This window comes from Lonchura striata, chromosome 16 (assembly GCF_046129695.1).
Source record: "Lonchura striata isolate bLonStr1 chromosome 16, bLonStr1.mat, whole genome shotgun sequence".
NCBI lineage: Eukaryota > Metazoa > Chordata > Aves > Passeriformes > Estrildidae > Lonchura > Lonchura striata.
In genome coordinates this window covers 14,314,609-14,334,653 of record NC_134618.1, presented here as the reverse complement: position 1 = coordinate 14,334,653, position 20,045 = coordinate 14,314,609, and the positions used below count along the sequence as shown (strand labels likewise).

General features: G+C 47.5%; 1 protein-coding gene across 1 annotated transcript; it reads right to left on the bottom strand.

The window, feature by feature from the left end:
• Positions 1 to 1,509: 1,509 nt before the first annotated feature.
• On the bottom strand, positions 1,510 to 12,627 carry LOC110481576 (cytochrome P450 3A12). The gene is given in 14 exon segments (XM_077786961.1): positions 1,510 to 1,605; positions 3,538 to 3,700; positions 5,142 to 5,368; positions 5,543 to 5,703; positions 6,351 to 6,435; positions 6,742 to 6,869; positions 7,345 to 7,395; positions 7,398 to 7,492; positions 8,078 to 8,166; positions 8,743 to 8,856; positions 9,245 to 9,344; positions 10,444 to 10,496; positions 11,602 to 11,695; positions 12,543 to 12,627. Coding segments are annotated over 14 exon segments (1,527 nt in total). The 5' UTR covers positions 12,614 to 12,627.
• Between the last annotated feature and the right edge of the window lie 7,418 nt (positions 12,628 to 20,045).

The window sequence follows — 20,045 nt, the reverse complement described above, 5'->3', positions numbered from 1 at the left end:
TCTAGAGAAGCAGCCTCACTCCTCCCCTACACTTCCAGTCAAGGGTGTCTTTCACTGGGGAATTTAATTTGCTGCAGAAAGGTTATTACATCCCTTCTGAGGTTTTCTACTCAATTCCTAAAAAATATAGAAAGTAAGTATGAAAAGAATATAGAATAACATATGTATAATCTATCTACCTCTATAAAAAGAATATAAAAGAAATATAAAAACGGCTATATAGTGAATAGAATTCCTTTTGCAATAGGAATCACTTCAAAACCTCAATGACTCTGTGACTCTGCTCAGCTGTTCCTTTTGAGCTGTTGTACCTTCAGCTCTGCACCTCCAGGAGCAGCTCTTAGGATTTATGGTACCCACAAGGATTCATCCAGGATAAAAAGAGTTTTCATCACCTGGCCAAAGGCTTATGAGATCTACAGATGGAGTCACTTGTGTATGGAGAAAGCACAGCAGCAAAGACTGACATCACTTGGACACAGAAGAGGCAAGTGAACTTTTTATTGCAGTTAGCATTCCTGCAGCAGTTTTTGGAGGAATAATATGAAATTCTAGACTGTACAAAAATGTAGAAGTTTGGCAAGATTTTGAAGCTCTCAATAGGCAAAGGCACCTTTCTTCCAGACAGGATTGCCCAGGACATCTGAAGGCTTTCAGTGCTGCACCTTGCATAATGATTAATTTAGTTAAGTTGGTCTTACAGTGGTGTAATATAAATTAGACTAAAAGGTGTCATGATAGCTGTATGGATGGTTCCTGTGTTGACAATCCCTCCCATGGCAGGTGGCTGCATGCCCACGATAAAATAAGCAAACAATCAGGAAACACATGTGGGACACTTCTCTCCCACTCTGCAAATCTCCAGTCCTTAGGGGTAACTGCTTCTCTCCTGGCTCCTCCAGTTAACCCATCTGCACTTGGAATCACACAAAAGCCATCTAAAATCATACAAAAATCTAAATATATCAACATCAGAAAATGTGCTGCAGGCATTCAGTACTGTAAGGACGTGACCATTTTAACATTTGTCAGGGTCACAGCACAGAGCTGAGGAAACGTCCTTGGACAACTCTGCATGCCCAGGAGAATGAAACCAGGAGACACACAGAATCACCCAGCAGGCAGAGGGAACAGGAGCCATGGCAGCATTACTTAACTATGTGCAATTTGCTCTCCCCATCTTGATTTAAATTACACTGCCAGAAGAGACTGACAGTGCCTGGAATCAAATTGCTTAGAAAAGTGCCTCTTCAGAGACAGAGAAAAAAATGCCCAAATAACTGGAGTGCAAATGGTCTTGCAAAATGCCTATTGTGATTGGGGACAGCAGGACTTGGTCTCATGTTCATTAGGATAATGCTCATGTAATTGTGCTGGGCCAAACCCCCATGAAATGGGGGGAGGGCTGCCCCCCTGACATTCCTACAGTGAACACATTAACCTGGTCTCCTCTCAAGAGCTGGAGGAGGCACCATTAAATAAGAGTCTCTTGCTCTGCTCCTGCTTCCTTCACTTCTTCAGGTCAGCCTGGGCTCTGGGGACCATCTTCAGGACAATGGGCTTCTTTGGCTGCATGAAACCTTTCGAGTCCAGGTCCAGTGGGATCTTGAGCAGGAGGGGAAAAAACAACCACATCAGCTGGGAGAAAGGACAAACAGGACAACAGGAGCCCTACAGCTCAAACACATCACAGCTACCACTCAGTTTCAATGCATTTCCCAGCTCACAGGTGTACTTACAGCAGGACCAGCACTCTTGCTCATGCAAAGCAGCCACCAGCAGGTGTTTAACAGCCCTCAGCTCTTGGATAAACTGGTTGGTGAGCTCTGGCTTTCAGCTGGAGCCGTACAAAGAGCTCGGTGCACTGATCAACAGGCTGCACTTGGAGGGAAGAGCAGCCAAACCCCACCCTGGGTGCTGCAGCTAAATGGGAGCATGCAGTGCCATTTTGTTTAATGCACAAGTGTGTCAGTAGTAAGGGCAGCTAGATCATAATGGGAGATGGAAGAGCAATAAACTCTCCAGAAAGAGTAAAACTAAAATTGCTGCTCAGACTGAGTAGCAAACCAAAAGCATCCTCAGCATCAAAGGTTTCCATGGGATAGGTTGGGAATCTCTTTAGAAACAAGATTTAGAGCTGGTGTTGGAGGAATCATCTTGCAAGGGAGGAATTTAAGTGTTTAAAGTCTCCCCCACCAATGGATGCTGCTCATATCCCAGCTCCCTCTCTCCCCATCAGGACAAGGGTGACACACCCCCAGCCCAACAGGCCACATTCACCTCCCATATTGCAGTAAGCTTTGTTTCAGGAAATTTAAATATGGCTTGGAGCCCAAAGTGCCATCAGTGGAGCAGTGAGAGGAGGCTGCAACTTCCATGTGCATGTTCCAAAGGGATGTTCTAGCATGAAATTTTCCCTCCCATTCTGATGTACATGACACCTTCTGTAGAAAAAAAGGGCTGAAAGAGCCCCATAAACCTATGGGCACCAATAATACAATACATATTTAACTTGTCTCCTTTTAATTAAAGGCAGTTATAAAAAGAATCAATTTTATGGATTGCAGAGGACTAGAAAAATGTCATTAGACTTGGGGGAGGGTGGATAGGTCACTCCATTGTTAATGGACTATTACAGTCTTTCACCTCCAGGTTACCAGTTGAGCTGCAATCTGAATCTGCAGAGATTCCAGCTGAGCACCCGTGCCAAGTAATAATTTAATAAGGACTTTTCTGTTTCTTACAACAAACGTCCTTTGAGTGACTTGTTGCCCTCTCTGCTCTGATTTCCAAAGCTCTCCTCACAAACAGAATGTAATAATGGCCCAGCCTTTTGCAGCAGTGAGTGCAGGGAGCTGGGTCAGGCTGGAAGCAACGTGGTGCTGCCTGCCTGAGGCACAGGAGCTGCCGTGCTCTCAGCAGGGCTGGACTGACACATCATTTCCAACAGCTCCTGCATTTATTTCATGTCAAACACTACCACCCTGCAAGGCCATCTCATCTGTATGCAGCATTCACTGGGCAAAACCAGCCTGGTGGGAACCTGCATAGCCCCTAAGAGGGAGAGGGTAATCAATATAAACTTAACCCATTTTGTGCTTGCTTGAAAACCCCTAACATTTAGGGACTTCCCTGGGTCATAAGAGATGAATTTTGTTGTCTTGGAATGTCCCACAGAGAGTGTTTGTGTTGCAAAACACATCTTTGGCACGGGCTGGGGGATATTCTCTTCCTGCTCTCTGGAGCAGGGTCTTCCTAATCTGGGTCAAACAGACCAACAGTGCACTGTGGGGGAGAGAGCACCCCACAATTTAGGTGCACCCAAAGATAGGCACAGGACTTCAGGGATTTCAGCCTAAAACATCCCACCAACATTAAATACGCTTCTGTAGAGGCTTTTTAAACAAAACGTAAGTAACTTGTGGTGAACCCCTTAAAATTAACGGAGAAGATTTAAACAGTTATTCCCATCTAACAGTAGGACATCTCAGAGGGAGTAAGGGGCAGATAATGAGACACATCACCACAGATCCTCACCGGTGTGTCTTTGCAGGGTCTGAATGAGAAGTTCTGCAACAGGACAACCACAGCCACTTTCACAACAAGGAGAGCAAACCTCATCCCTATGCAGTTCCTGGGGCCTGCCCCAAATGGCAGGAAGGTGTAGGGGTCAATACCCTCTTTGCTCTCTTTACTGAACCTGATTATACCAAAACAAACAAACAAACAAAACCAAGTTAGCAAGAGCCATTCTGTTGCAGGACGTGTCAGCTTCCTAATCTGAAGTAATGAGGGGTCTGGGAAGGGAAAAGCTTTTTGGTATTTCTGCGTATATTAGAAGCTAAGTCCCTTATTTATGTCTCAATAGATACGTTATGCCTCTGCTTTCATCCCAATGCTCAGATTTGGTTGTGCAAATCCAGGTGCATTGGGTGTCCTGGGAATACCTGAAATACAGTAATGGATTTCATAACTGCTCTTTTTTCAGAACTCCCTCTCAGCTCCAAAACTGAACCCAGATTTCAAACCCTAAACCACACAGGTCTACAGCTCCACAGCTTCCCTATAGATCAAAGGACTGAGCAAACACAAAGATGTTCTCCCACTGCGTGACTAAAGACAGGGCTGCTTTTGAGACATGCCAGCCCCATTCCTTTCCTCATCATGAAAAACAGGGAAGTACAATCAGCTTTACAGAGAAATTTGCCACAGAGCATTTTCAGTAATACTTCTTAGTGATCAGTTGGTTTTCATGTCAAAAAGCTTTTCATTCCCTGTGCATGAGGTACAAACCTCAGCTATGCTAAGTCAGAAGTGAAGTATCTCACTACTGAGACACCAGCACATCCCTCTGATGAACTCCCAGCAAGGCAAGTGAGTCCTAAAGAGCTCCTGTCCAGCTACCCATGCCAAGTTTGACAACTGGAATAAGGATGTGGCTACTGGAGAAACTGGTGTAGTCTGGCCCATTGCCAGAGCACTTATATTTGGGTGTTTCCTTCTGAATCCAACACAAAGTGACCACAGGCTTCACAGGTGTTTCTGCCTGATACTACTGCCATGTTTTGTCTCAAAGGTCACCACGTTCCCATACCAGGATTAGTTTCCAGGGGTATTTCAGCTCTTGGTGCAAGGGCAGAGGTCTGGTCCTGTTCTCTCTGGACCAAGCATCAATGTCTTGGTGGCCACCTAAAGATTACCAGGTTCATGGTATCCCAGGTCTGCCTTGGGCTATTGCATCATTTTGCAGGGTCTGACAGAGCTCCTAAGCAAAGATTGCTTCAGAATTTGAGTTAAAAATTGAGTTTTCTTTCCTACCCATCTTTGCCCTTCCACTGCTGATTTGCAGGGCATTGTGCCAGTCACCCAATGGCTTTTAATATCTGGCCATAAACCCCTCAGTGTTACAGCTGCTGGGAGCTGCTCTCACTGTTGCTCCCTTCAATGCAGTTAATTAAATTCCATGCACAGTTTATGGATGTAGATCATAAAACTCCCCTCACGGTAATGCTGGGACTAGATGTCAGACAATGATAAATGCCTAATTTAAATGTTATAATCATGCATTCCCCTCTTTTGCTGCCATTTCCACTCCCAGGGCTAAGGTTGAGCATGCAGCTATTCCCCCATGTGGCCCTCACCTCTCAGGCCTGAACTCGTCCGGCTCTGGCCAGTACTGTGGGTCCCGGTGCAGCACGAAGGCTGGGATCAGGACCACCATTCCCTCTGGAATAGTCACTCCATTGAGCTCCACAGTCTTCTTGCAGACCCTCTCAAGCCGGCCCCCGGTGGGGTAGAGCCGGATGGATTCGCTCACCACCATATCCAAGTACTCCATCTGAATGATGGCGTTGTATGTGGGAGAGGCCTGGGAGAGGAACGGGAGGACTGAGAACACAGCACTGCAACTGCCACCCCTACAGCCCCCCAGTGCTTCCAGGGAAGGGGGAAATCTCAGTGCCAGCACCTCTGCCACTCTGTTTCCAACCTGGGTTTGCAAGGCAGGTGGGAACAAGCCCAGCATCTTCCCACCCTCCTTTACCTTGTTAGGCAGGTGTGCATCGACCTCGTCCTGGAGTCGCTGCTGCACATCAGGGTGGGTGGCCAGGTTGTAGGCTATGTAGCTGAGGGTGGAGCTGGTGGTCTCATAACCAGCAAAGACAAAGATAAGAGCCTGGGCCAGAACTTCCTCATCACTTAATGCTGAAAAAAGACATAGAAGCACATACAAGAAGCTGAAAATTACAGTAATTAACCCTTGGGAATTCAGGATCCCAGTCATCAGTCTAGGTAATGCTACTCCTAGCTACATAATGGCTGGTAAAGGAAACATCCAGCTTACCCTCTGGTACCACAGAGGGGTGCACGATGCAGAGCAGTGTGCCCTACAAGTACCCTGTCCTGGCACCTCAAAAGTTTAAAAGCATCCTGCCTTGAGTTGACAGACTTGAGTTGACTATGCCTTGGCTGAGCCTTTATCTTCTTACACTTTACCTAGGATAGGGAACAGAGATGAGCTCACAGGTAAGCAAGGTACACACAGCATATGTGCTTTGTGTGCTTTTTGATATACAGCCAACATTGCTGGCCTTCAGAGACAACAGAGTAAGAAATGGGGGTAAGGAGATACTCTTTTTATTCTTCGTTGCACAAACACACCTCAGAAATTATCCCAGGAAACTAGATATAATAAAAATATGGCTGACCTGTGATAAACATCATTATGGCCCCACTACTGAGGCCCCAAATCTTTCATGGGATTAATGACTAAAATCCTCTCCCTACTTCTCTTTTAAATGGATAAGGAACTATTGCTTTCTCCTGAGAGGAGGACACATCTCAAGACACACTTTTGTCCAAGTTGGTCTCAGCAGACTTGGAGCCATCATGTGACTTCTGCGATTCAATCATGAGCTGCAGGAAATCCACCCGGTCCTGGGGAGAAACAGAGGCAGAGAAGATGTGGGTGGGGAGGAGGCAAACCTTGTCCAGCACAAGTCCCCTGCTGAGACACCCGCTCCACTCACAGCTTCAGTACACGATGAGGTCTGGACTACAGACCCTTCAGGAACACAAATACTTTCTCCACTTGGACCCCCAAGCAGGGTGTGGTTCTGGCCTTTCTTGGGTTTGGTGAGCTTGGAGAACAGGTGACACACCACAGCTTCTGAAGATGCCACCACATTCCTCCTGTACTCAGAGCTTTTCCTGAAGAGAAGAAGCCACCTAGGTTGGACTTACTGTGCTGCTGCCCTTCTCCCGTTCCTTCTTTATTTTTGTGAAGACATTCTTGAAGAAATCCATGACATCTGAGGGTAACAGAGCCACCTTCATCTTTTCCAGCACAGGTATAACAAAGGGGAACAACACTAAAAGGAAAGAAGAGACCAACACACTTGAGCTCAAAGGGGTCCTGAAGAAAATCAAAACTGGCTCAAAGCATAGAAAGGAGCAGTACATCTGGACCTTGACCCTTTTTATTGCCTCCATCTCTCTTTTCCTAACCACGGTTGGGCTGCAACAGCACCTCCTTCATATGTTACTTCATGACCACAATACCACATTAAGTGCAGCTCTCTGTGACAGAGCAGCTCTCCACCATCTCTGCAAACAGGGTCTCTCCTCATAGGAGGATGCTGCCAAGATCCACATGGACTGTGAAAATCCTGGCTGTGGTTTCCTTGGGGAAATATTTCTGCAGATCTGAGACTGTAAATCTAATTCTGCAAAGTGTTAAGCATCTCCCCTATGGCAAAAAAGGACTCAAAGCTACTAAGGGAGCTTCCAGAAAATGCAGCACCTTTGATACTGACTCAGGGCTGTATGAGATGAGGTTTGTCATACCTAAGAGTAAGAACACAGGACTCAGGAAACTAAACTGAAGAAATTTCTTATGTTGGTGACAAAGGGGTCATTGGGGTTGTTCATGGAGTCAACATTGACACTGAAAGAAGTGCTGGTCACCACATCCATGCTGTAAGCTCCAAAAATGCTGAGTAGAGAAGAAGAGAGAGTGAATGAGATGAACCCAACCACAGCAGAAAATAAGAACCCATCTAGGAACAATCCCTGTGAGAAGGAATCTCTCTTATTGCACAGTCCTAACATAGTAGGTCTGCCCTGATCTGGCAGGATCATTTCATTTTTGAAGTTTCCCTGTTGCATTCATTCCCCTAACTTTTTTCAGCTTCAAAAACCTAAGTGGTAGCTGGAAAGCTCTGAACTGCAGTCTAGGGTAACAACAATTATATTCTGATTTTCATCTGTAAAAGAGATTGCAAAAATGACATCCAAAAATACCGTATCTTGTGCAGCTTCTAGAAAAACTTTGGGAAATGCTTCCTACCTCAAAATGCATCCCCAGTAAAATGAAATGGGGAAAGGGCACAGCTCTCCCATTTGAGCAGAGCAGAGCACAGCAAACCCACTGCTGAGGAGCATGCCATGCTCATGACTGCTGTGGAGTTTGCTTCCATAGCTGACAAGGGATCCATGCTGCAGCATGAAAAAGGCTCTTCAGAACAGCCCCTTCCCCACACTGAATACAAACCCTTTCCTGTCAGCCCCAGTTACTCACTCCTTTGCAGTCACAAACTCATCATTAGCCACCTTCTTCTCAATATTTTTCACTAATTTTCCACCATGGTGATTAATGATATGGAACATCTGAAATGCAAACCAAAGCACAAAGCAGTGTTGACTCTTTCCCTGCCACCAAACAAGGCTGGGACACACTGTCATCTGCCACCTGCCACTTTCCACATCTGGTCTGGGGAGGAAGGGCAAGCAAGGGGAAGGTCTCATTCCCAGGCCACAGTCACTGCTTTCTCTCATCTTAACAACCTGTTCAGAGAGCTCATCTGACTAAGACTGAGCAAGGCTTGCCTTCAAAAATCCACAAACAGCTCCCACTCCAGCTTAGCATCCACTCCAGCTGGGATGAACATGGCTCCTGAGCGCATGGAAAATGGACAAGCCTGGTGTGAGTGATGTGTTTAGCAGGATGAACATACAGGCCATAGGACCAACAGCCTCATCTTGCAATGCCTTCGTGCTGTTTCCTCCCCACCCCCTTCTCCTGACTCCCTCCCTGGGATGGCAGCCAGACACTGTATTGCTGAATGGCACCAACAATGCAGGTGCTCATGGATGTGGTCCTAGCAAACAGGACAACTTCCCCATTTGAGGGGAAGGTCTGCTCAGTTCTTCTCCAGCTATGGATACCAGCAGCCTGTGCTTTACCTCTTTCAGCTTCCCACTGGTGAAGGCTGGAGACAGCACTACACGAATCCTTTTCCACTGCTCGTCTTCAGCCACATTGAGAGCTGACTCCAGGATCCCGTTCAGACGAAAGTTCTGCACAGGGGAACAGGAGACAGGTGAGGGTTTACAGCCCCCTTCCATGTGACAGAAATGCAAAGAAAAACCTTCCATGGAGCACTGACTTGGCCCCTGAAGTCATGTCAGCTCTACCTCAACCAGCAAACAACAAAAATGGAAGCAAAATTCTAAGAGTCATAAATGACATCAGCCTCTACAGCACATCCAGGCTGATGTCGCAGCCAGAGTGGCCCCTACACCTCCCTAGCAGGGTTTTGATGGTGGTACCATCAATAAACTGGGGAAAATCAGAGAGCAAGTACTTGCTGAAGGGCTCAGAGGAAAATAGAAACCAAGAAGAAACTCCTTCTTTTTTCTGCATGTGCTCTGTACTGAAAGTCAAAGCACAGGACTAAGTACCTACCCGGCGATTAGTAAAAATGTTGTAGCACTCTTTCACCAGGATGTTTTTGATGAGGATGGGGTCCAAAACAGCCAGCACAGGCTGCCTGCCATCATAAAACCTAAGCCAATAGAAACCCACAGTCAGTCTATCCTTCATGATCAGTTGGAGCAAAAGCAGCCTGCTCTGTCAATGGCCAGAGCCATGGCACAAAGTGTTTGGGCCCTCTGACAAAACAGCTGGAAGGGTGAGGCTGAAACTTGTTTATTATGTAGTAAAAGAGGAGAAAGGGAATGACAGTGACAAACATGGGCAGCATGAGCACTTCTAGCTATTGTCTGTGGTATGGAAGAGTTGCCAAAGCTGTGTGGGTTTAGATAAAAGGCAGCTTTTTGCCACAATGTTGATCCCCTGCACTTGGGCTGTCTGAGTTGTTTCCACTACTGATGGCTGGAGACAAGAAATCCACACCAAACAATCTACCTGTGGAAGAAAGAGATTTCCTGCCTGGCCTACAAGGCACTCAAAGGTGAAAACCTCATCTGTCTCCTCCATTTTCCAATGAACAGAGACAGAAAAACTTAAAAGTCATGGTGTGGGCTAAAGGGCAGAGAGCCCTGTGCCACAGCTGAGGGAAGTTGCCATCTTCAAGAAGCTTGCAAACATTTAATCTTTTGAAAAAATGCATCAGGTTTCATGAAGCCTCCCAGGATTTTTTTTGCAGAGCAATTTTGTTTTGGTTTGAGAGGTTCTCAGTGGAAGCGTGATAAGAGGCCCCTGCATAAAACAAGCACTGTGCAGGGAGCAGGGAGGCAGGTTAAAAGGTAGCTTGTGCTCCAGCTCTGGGAGAAGCAGGGAGCAAGATGAAAAACACTGTGGCAGCCTGCAGCTTGCTTTCTGCTCCAGACACAGAAGAGCAGCTTCAAAGGCAGGAGGCTCAGACTGACACCAAACAGTGGAGGTGATTTTCAAAGCTTATGCAGAGAAATGACCCCATAAACTGGCCATCACCATCCCAGCCCCACACCACACTGAAATCCCAGCAGGAGAAAAGCCTTGGAGAGATGGGTGGAGACTTCCCCAGTGATAAACCTTGATTCTCCCAGGCTGTCACAGCTGGAATTACAGTACTGATGAATGTAACATCAGTGTAACTTTTCCCATTCTATTCTGGGATTGTGGAGCACCCCAATTTGGTATTTTGTTCTGTAGAAACTCACCCCCAGATTTTTCCATACTTTTCAAAGCATTTCTGGTCAAAATTGTGGACTCCCTGGAAAAGAAGAAAGGAGAAATGAACAGTTTGCCAGTGAAAAGTGATCAAAGCAGGCCACAGATGGCAGCACAGTGCATCCCACAGCCCCATTGTAAGTGGCAGAGGTTGAGGTTGGGAGGTACATGATCCTCTTAAACATCATCTTAAGCTTAGGGGACATTTGCATTGGAGAGAAAAAAAGAGAGCAGAGATTGAAAAAATAAAAAGGTACTTTCAACCTCCACCAACCAACCTGATCTAAAAATGTAAAGAAGACAAGATATGACAGGCTACAAAGTTTTAGTGAGCAGAGTTAGGAGGCAGAACTGGATCCCAGGGTGTCCTTTTGCCTTCAGCTCAACAAGTTAGAGCTGCTGCTGTCTTGTCCTCATACGATCTTCCTCTGCAGTTACTGAAGACAGATTTTTATTTTGTTTCCATTAGGGTTTTAACTGATGTTACATGTAACAATGAAACTTACCAGACACATAAGGCTCACTAAACCATTAGTAAGAGGCAACATGAATGACCTGAATCAGGAAATACAATAAAACACCTCTTTTTTATTGAAGCCAATACACTTAATCTGCATTTGCAATCAGTTACCTGTGGTCAGCTACTGCCTTGAGGAACCTCATCTGCCTTATTTGATGAGGTTTGATAGCTTGATAATATTTGAGTTTTATTTAAAAATGTATTTGTCTGATAGTCTCAGGCTGGCCCAAAAGTAAGTGGTTGGATGAAGCATTCAGCCTCTTCATGTTGATGATAAAAAGAGCAAAGGGACATGCAGTTCCCAGAAAACAGCAGTCTTAGAAATCTCTCCAATGTTTTTGTTCATTTGTTTGTTTCCAACAGAACTTCAGTTGCTCAAGAGCAGGTAGAAACACAGGGAGAAACAAAAAATTTAAATTACAAAGTAGTTTTTAAATACAGCACACCTCCTTCAGGTTAGCCTGAACTTTTATGTTCTCCACATGTCCAAAGAGCTTCCTACCTAAAAGCACAATTTTCATCTGACTGAATCAAGGACAAATGAAAGAGATGCCCAAAGAATGGGGAAAACAGCAGCAGCCACAAGAAGGATCTAAGACACTACAGAGCATCACCTGCTGGTACTCACATGTCGGTACTCCAGGAAAGTTCCCACAAATGGCAGGGGCCGTGGGCCAGGAATGCCCAGCTTCTTGAAGGTCTGGTAGGGCCATATCCCATAGCTGTCAACAAAGAGCATGAGAGAAGCATTTATACAATGAAAAGAGAAGATACTTCTTCCTAAGCACAGGGAACTTCTTAAATAACTGGTTTCTGTCACTCAAGGACAGAAATTATGAAATTATGGACCAGCAGCAGCTCTGCTGAGGATACTCTTTGCAACAAATGCAGGATCACTTAGGGTACGTTTTGATGGAAGACAAGGGTTGAAAGGAGCTGCACCCCAGCCTATGCAAACCAGTGTACCTGGGCACCTCAAGGCCTCATTTAGTTGCCCAGCTCAGGCAAACGTGGCTCAGGTGACTCAGGAGAGATCTCGGAGCGATTGAGTTCTGAAGCTGAGGCCTGCCCTTGTGCTTGCCTTTGCAAAGACCTCCTGCGATGCTCAGGTGGCCGCGCTACATCGGCAGGGCAGGGACATAAATTACCACAGCAAAATTAAGTTTTAGCCTGTAGAGCTCATTACAGCTCCCCTGAGCCATATAAGCCGAAGTTTTGCCAACAGAACTACTTAATCGGGGAGGTTCTGCTGGCAGCAGCTCCGGCATCACCCTGCGCTGCCCCCAGCTGGCACAGCCCAAGGACACCACGGGCGCTGATGGCTTTAAACAACCGGAAGCTCCTTCATGGGAAAAGATTAAAAAACCCAACTATTCCCTTTACTTTCCCTCCCCGCCGAGCCCAGCTCGCTCCTCCCCGCTGGCAGCGGGGCCCCGCACCGCTCCGAGCGGCGCTCGCTGTGCCCGGAGGGCAGCGCGGGGCCCCGCGTGGTTTCAGCGCTAATTCACTCCAACCCCACCGGCACCGGGCTCTTCTGCCCGGTCCTCCAGGGCACCGGCCTCTACTCACAGGGACACGAGGCACAGGAAGGCGGCAAGGAGCAGCCAGGTGACGGGGGAGAGGCTGGGCAGGAGCGGCATGCTGCCCGCTGTGCGCCCCGGCCCGCCTCACGGAGGGAGGCGGCGCTTCCCGCCCGCCCGGCGCCTCAGGGCCGCGTCCCCCCGAGCCGGCTCTCCGGGACCGAGCTGCCGCTCCCCTGAGGCTGGAAATTGCTGAAAGAGCGTCCCGAGCTCCTCGTGCTGCCTCTGGAGGGACAAGGAGCTGCTCCAGTGTGCCGTCTGTGCCAGCTCCGGGGGTGTCTGTGCACCTTCCCTTGCGCCTCCTCTCCCTCCTCCATGTGTCACGCCCTGTATCTGCTGTTTAGGGTTCAGGAGGGAAGGGGCTGGAGGAGACAGACCTGCATCAAACACCCGCCCAAACTGAAAGGCACATCCTCTGAAGGATTCGATCCTGTGGCAGCGTAACTTGTAGTCTCACCTGTGCCGGTGGAGCTTCTGCCTGAGTCGGTGACCCGCCAGCCGCAGGGAGCCGCCAGGGCCGGGCTGTGCGGGCACGGCCTCATCACCTGGGGACGGATTCCCGCATCACCTGGGGACGGATTCCCGCATCTCCTGGGGACGGATTCCCGCATCTCCTGGGGACGGATTCCCACCTCTCCTGGGGACGGATTCCCGCATCACCTGGGGACGGATTCCCGCCTCTCCTGGGGACGGATTCCCGCATCACCTGGGAATGGATTCCCGCATCACCTGGGGACGGATTCCCACCTCTCCTGGGGACGGATTCCCGCATCACCTGGGGACGGATTCCCGCCTCTCCTGGGGACGGATTCCCGCATCTCCTGGGGACGGATTCCCACCTCACCTGGGGACGGATTCCCGCATCACCTGGGGACGGATTCCCGCATCACCTGGGGACGGATTCCCACCTCTCCTGGGGACGGATTCCCACCTCTCCTGGGGACGGATTCCCGCATCACCTGGGGACGGATTCCCACCTCTCCTGGGGACGGATTCCCGCATCACCTGGGGACGGATTCCCACCTCTCCTGGGGACGGATTCCCACCTCACCTGGGGACGGATTCCCACCTCACCTGGGGACGGATTCCCGCATCACCTGGGGACGGATTCCCGCATCACCTGGGGACGGATTCCCACCTCACCTGGGGACGGATTCCCACCTCTCCTGGGGACGGATTCCCACATCTCTTGGGCATGGATTCCCACATCCCCTCTGCCCCGGGAGTTCTCTCTGCACTCAGGTTGCACAAGATGATGGCATTTGGCTTTAGGCAGCTCAGTTTCCCCCTCAGGCACAGACACTGGGCTGTCTGCATTCTGTCAGAGAAGTGGGAAGTGCATTTTGTGTATGGGGTCACACTGGAGCCTCTGGCCAGTTTAGCTCCAGCATATGCAAATACCCCGTGCTGGTGGGTGTGTGTGGGGATGGGTCAGGCTGCGGTGTCCCTTGTCCCCGTCACACTAGGAAGGGCCACAAATCTCTTCCACTGCCCAGTCAGCACCATCCCCTTCTCTGTATTCCCTGAAGACACCAGTAGACACACAATGACCCTACATCACTCTCACCTGCATCAGACATTACTCCCTGCCTTTGGCATGCTCAGCCTTAAGGAAACCCAAGTGCTTCTGCAGTTACCTGCCAGTCAGATCTCACGTGGCTCTGCCTGCAGGCCAGCCGTGGATTTTGCCTCTGCCTAAACATTTCTTTTGCCTCATAAAACACACACAGCCTGTGCTGAGCTGCCAGCAGTGACCTCCACACTTATGAGGAACAGCTGAGCAGCAGCACTGCCAATTTTGGTAGGTCAGTGTCTCAGACATCTCCAGCATCGCACAGCCACGATGTGCTCAATGATTCACATAATCACTGGCTGGCAGTAATCAATTAACCATTTTATAAAGGCACATCCCTGATTCCTGCTTCTCCAGGCTGCTCTGAAGAGCTGAGCTGTACCAGGATGCTGTGACAGGAACTTTAGTCTCCATTTTATGGGATCTGCCCCTTTTAAGACACCTTGAAGTAACTGTACTCAGGGAGTTATCCTTTCTCTTGCATACAAAGGCTGGTTCTTCTTCTTGACAGGTCCCATACCAGAAGGATATAAAGAACAGCAGTGAAAGGCAGGAGGAGAAACCAGGTGCTAGAGCAGTAACTCCCAGACTGGGATTAGCTGCATTTCCTCCCTCACACAAACCCTTTGATTTTCCAATCATTTTTAACAGCTGTTGTGATTTCTCAGTAGAAAGTGGGTTTGTGGTTCAGTATTTTCTCCTCCCTCACACAGAAACTTAAGCAAGGAAAGACTTCAGAGGAAAGCAAGAATGTTAGTTCTAGCCCCCAAAATATGTAAATAAGCTGTGCAGCATCTTTGCATACAAGGAAATTACTAATTTGTCCAAAACAAATTAGTAACTAGATTTTTGGTTTGGTTTTTTTGCAGGTCTCTTGAAGTGCTGTGTCTCTCCAGCACCCCAGATGTGAGAAAATCATAGTTGATAAAATGTCCACCTCCCAGTCAAAATTGCTGCTATGACTCAGAGCTGCAGGTGGGGCCATTCTGAACACTCAATATCAAATAATTTTATACAAATTGCATGTATTAGTGATGCTTTTATCCTTACACAACCCTTTAGAGCAAATGTGGTGGTATACTCTGTACTTACTGAAACTATTTTTCTAACATGAATATCACTGAAATGGCACCCAGGAGGAATAAATCAGAGGGAAAGGCTCTCCAGATAATTTTTCTGGCAACATTTAAAGGGATTTAGCATTGTGGGCAAGCAAATTGCACAACAGGGCTGCAGGTGAGGGGCTGCTGTGGCATCCCAGCCCCTTGTCTAAGAGAAGGGAAGAAAATTGCCTATTGTTTGGGCTACACAACTCTTGTTTGTCCAAGGCTGGTGATCCAGCAAAAACATCTTGTGGTACAAAAGGGGAGCAATGAGTGCTCCCCACTGCCCTTGTGCAGCAGATGTGCTAAAACAAGTGAAAAATAACAGCAACAGCCTGCAAGTTGACATCTTCTAATTCACCTCTTTCACAAAACTGTTGCTTCCCCCCACCCCTCTCATTTCAGGTAATAACTTATTAATAGGAGATACCTCCAAGAGAGATACTAAATCCTGTTGGTAGGAGCCACATCAATGCCTGTGACCTCTCTGATGTGCTGGTCTACAGGCATGGTTATATATTAGAAGGCAGAGCTGGTTCACAGCCCTTGTGATGTTTCCAGGGTTAGAGACCTGTAGCTAAGAAGGACCCAGAGTGGTCCAAAAGGAATGTCCCTCTCTGGGTCATAAGCACACGTGGCCTCAGCCTCTCTGACATTGCCCTTCTTGCTGACACCAACACACTGCCACTGCTTTGCTCATTAATAACAAATCCCGAGGGCTCTAAAAAGGCTTGCTGGAGCCCCAGGGATGAGCACAGTGCTATTAAAAGACTATTTATTCTTATGCCCTGGGGAGAGGAGGAGTAACTGAGTGTGACCCTCTTCCCCCACAGCAGGGTGGCCTGTGATGGTCCCAGGCAGCACTGAAGCCATGGCCCTGCCCTCCCACGCTTGTCCTCTGGCCACCACATGATCCCTCACTCTGTAGTGGTTCCTGGCATGTTTGTTCTTGCTGTGCCACCCTGGAAACAATCCCAGTTCAATATTAACTCACACATTATCTACCACTCCTCTTTGCAATGGCAGAGTGTTTTCATGCACTGGGTACCCTTTCTGTGTTTGTGTTCCTTCTGCTGAGCCAACATGCTGCACTCCTAGGAGCCGGAGGGGAACAGGTGGCCAAGGAACTGAGATCTGTGGGGATTCAAAAGCTGATGGTCACCATGGCTAACACAAACAGAAGGAGACATGAACTGTGATAACTGGCTGTAGTCAGCAGTAAATATGGGACAATGCAACCTAGACCAACTGGAACAGCAGCAACTGAACTGATGGGGCATATGTTAAAACTCATGCAGAATTTCAGTTTTTATAAGCTCGGAGAAAGAGAAACAAAAATTCGAACTCGAGGGTCCTTCCTGAAGGAGAGGTGATTTTACTACTGTCTGCTTGGCAGGTCTGAACCAGGCCAAAGGGAGAGGAAGCCCTGCATGAGTGCAGAGCAGTGGTGGAAGTCCATCCCCAGAAGACAAATGCTCCCCTGCATCTCAGGGTCTCTGTTAGAGAGAATGAGAGATTGTCTTGCAAACAAGATAATGCTTATTATCTTATTTGCAAGATAATGTCTCGTTAGCTGCTGTGTTACAGACCCAAATGTTTTCCTTTCCTACACATACTATGGGAAAAGTCATGTTGTAACACAGTCTTTCTAACAGCCATAGCAAAATGTCAACCCAATTAATAACCAGGCTTTTATTCACTGATTGTCCCATCTTTAACAATTCCCTTCTTATTTTCCTCTCATCCCACAAACGCCATCATGAGCTGTTTATTCCTTGCTCTTCCTTACAAACCTTGCTCTCAAATGAGCCTCTTGAAAGGACTAAATGGGAAAGCAGCAGATGTATGACATCCTCAAAGAGCTCCAGCAGCCAGGGGAGGACCAAGGGCTGGCACCAGCTTCTGCCCTCCCTCTCACCAAGCCCAAAACCACACAGCACTTCATGCCTGGGTATTTCTGAGACCTCTGCAGAGCAAAAAGACCACGTTGTTCCTTTCATCTAGCAATGCTGCTGAATGCTCCTGAAGCATTGACAGCTGAAACCCATCTCCCTTTCACTCCTCTATAATTTCTGAGCAAGGATAGAAAATCATAAGCTGCAGCCAGTGTTAAAGTGTAAAACCAATTCTGGAAAGCACAGCGGTGGCAGTGCTGTGTGCACTCCCCGCTCATGCTCGGACACCAGCTCCTCCAAGGACAACTTCTTCTTTGCCTGTCTCACATTGTACCAGAGAACAACTCTGGCTTTTCAGACCTTCCAGCTGGTAGCTCAGTCTCACTGCATGAAGCAGCCAGTGCTTTTTCAGAAAATGTTATTGCACCACTTGCAATGACCTCAATTTCTGCTGAGCTGCTTCCAAACCAGAAATCAAGCCAGAAAAGACAAAAATCATGACATGACCCTGAAACTATCATCTCCAAACACATGACATGCAGCCCTTTCTACCACCATCCCCTTACCTCCAAACCTACCCTATCTCACAAGGACACACATTAGAAACAATCCAGTGTTCTGGAATCTGTTTTGGAGTCAGGATCTCTGTTCAGCCAGACCCAGCATTCAGAGACACATTGCTGCCCAAGGGCAGAGTTTGGCCCATTGTTTCTGTCTCCTCTGAGTTCTGGATGCTTTATCTGGACACATTCTGGATATGAACTCAGGGCAGGGATGAAGCTGTTTGGCTCTTGAGTCATTTGGCATTGTGGACTCCCTGTCAGCAGCTGCTGGATGTGAGCCATCCCTGACATGTTCAGGCAGTCCTTGAGAATCCAAGCAGGTATGGCTGGAGGCTTATCACTCAGCCTCATAGGATTTCTCTATTGCAGCTAAAGCCAAGCATTTGGCTGGTTGGATTAACCCTTGCTGGCTTTGTGAAATAGGCTTCATTGAAAACAAGCATCTTTCTCTCACCTTTTAATTTCTTCTGTGGCATGGAGACAGCTATGGATCAATGAAAGTGTCCTCATCGATCACCCTGGATGTATTTTGCTGGAGAGAGGATTGAAATACTGAATCCTTCCTCTGCCAGTCTTCCACATGGTGGGGGATAAAACATTTCCCAATTTCCATCACTTGATGTGAGGTTTAATCCCAGAGGATACGGTCTCCCAGCAGATTAAGTCAGTCTCATAAATACAGCTGAAAATTGACCCTTGTTTATCCCAATTTTCCCACCATCAGCTTTTTGATGACTCCCATTGCCCTGCTCCTCCCCTGCCCTCCACCTCTGGGGTTCATACCAATCAGATGTACTAGTACATACATAAGAAATAACTCAAGATTGAAAAAGTTTATATTTAAAAGCTGAGCCTTGTACTGTTGGAATTAGACTCTAATTAGGTCAGTTGTGTTCCCCTGGTAGGGTAAGAATGATAGTGCCGAAAACAGACAATTTATAAAGACCCAAAAATAACTCATCCTGCTGTTTTGTAAGAAAGATGTGTTTTCTTTGCCCTGTGCTGAGGACATTGCAGTCAAGGCCACTTGGGCACACCGATAGCAGCCACACAGACTGTGCCTTGGTCCCACAGGCAAAGCTGGCCTGTGCCTCAATTTCCTCCTACCACAGGTGGGATATTCATCCTTCCCAATTTGGCAGAGCTGTGGTAAGGTCACCTGTGTTTGTTAGGTATTTTGTCACTCTTGGCATGAGGTCCCAGCTATATTACACCAGCTCTTTTTCCCAACTTGCCTTTTAGCCTTATCTACACCTTCTGTGAAGTGCACAAAGGGCAAAACTCAGACTGAGGAGGCTCAGGGTAAAGAACAAGTCCTTGCAGCTGCTTTTCTAAGGTGTGTGCCATCAGCATAAAAAGTGCACAGAGCCCCTTGGAAATTGCACAAAGCAGGGAATTACCTTTGAGTGACACTGTGGGTGTTGGTCTCTTCTTCCTCCGAACACATTTTTGTCACGCAACCATGAGCAGCTTCCTTGCTCCTCCACAGGCAGGTGTTGATCCTCTGATTCCACAAGACTTCACAGGTTTCAGCGCTGCTGACAAATTAGCCTTGTAAAGCCTCGAAGAATGACTTCACACATCAGCCTCGTCTGATTTAGGATTATCCTAACTCGTTAACAAATGGTGATGAACGTGCCAATTGCCTACTTAATGAAGGTTTCTACCAGGCTGGGAAGTCAGCGGCCACACCGCCTTGGCTTGGAGGGACGTGCCCAGCATTTCTAAGTAAACAAGACAGCAAAGCTAAAGAACTCCTGGAGCACAGTGGAAGTGAACAAAAACCCAACAAAAACATGTGTTCACGTTAAGTTCCTTTTGATTTTGTGGGAAATGCAGGTTTGAGATGAAAATAATCAGTGAGGCAAGAGGAGGAGAGGAAAAATAATAAAAACAAGAAGCAGGCTTACGAAAGAAAAAACAGAAAAGAAAAGGATCGAGGAGAAAAATAAATAACCCTGGAGCAAAAACTCAGAGGGAAAAAGAGGGAACAAAAGAGACAAATAGCAGGAAAAGGATCAGTAATGAAAGCCCAGATTACTTGATTCAGTCAAGCCACTGCTTGTGCTGTTCAGGACAGGGCGGGAAGCCAATTTGTTTTTTCTGGTATTGTTTAGGCTATGAATACCGTGGCAGATTTCCCATCCACTCCCATGTTTATGTCCGTGCTCCAATCCTAGCCACAAAAATGTGTGGGGGAAACACATCCTGAGAAGAGTAAGGGCTGGAAGCTGGAGGATGATACACTTTGGAGCCAAATGGCCTCAAAAAAGCACTTCTGCACCTTATGGCAATTTTGCAGGATAATGTCTCGTTCACGAAATGCTGTGGCAGGAGGATTTTCATCTTCAAAATGGG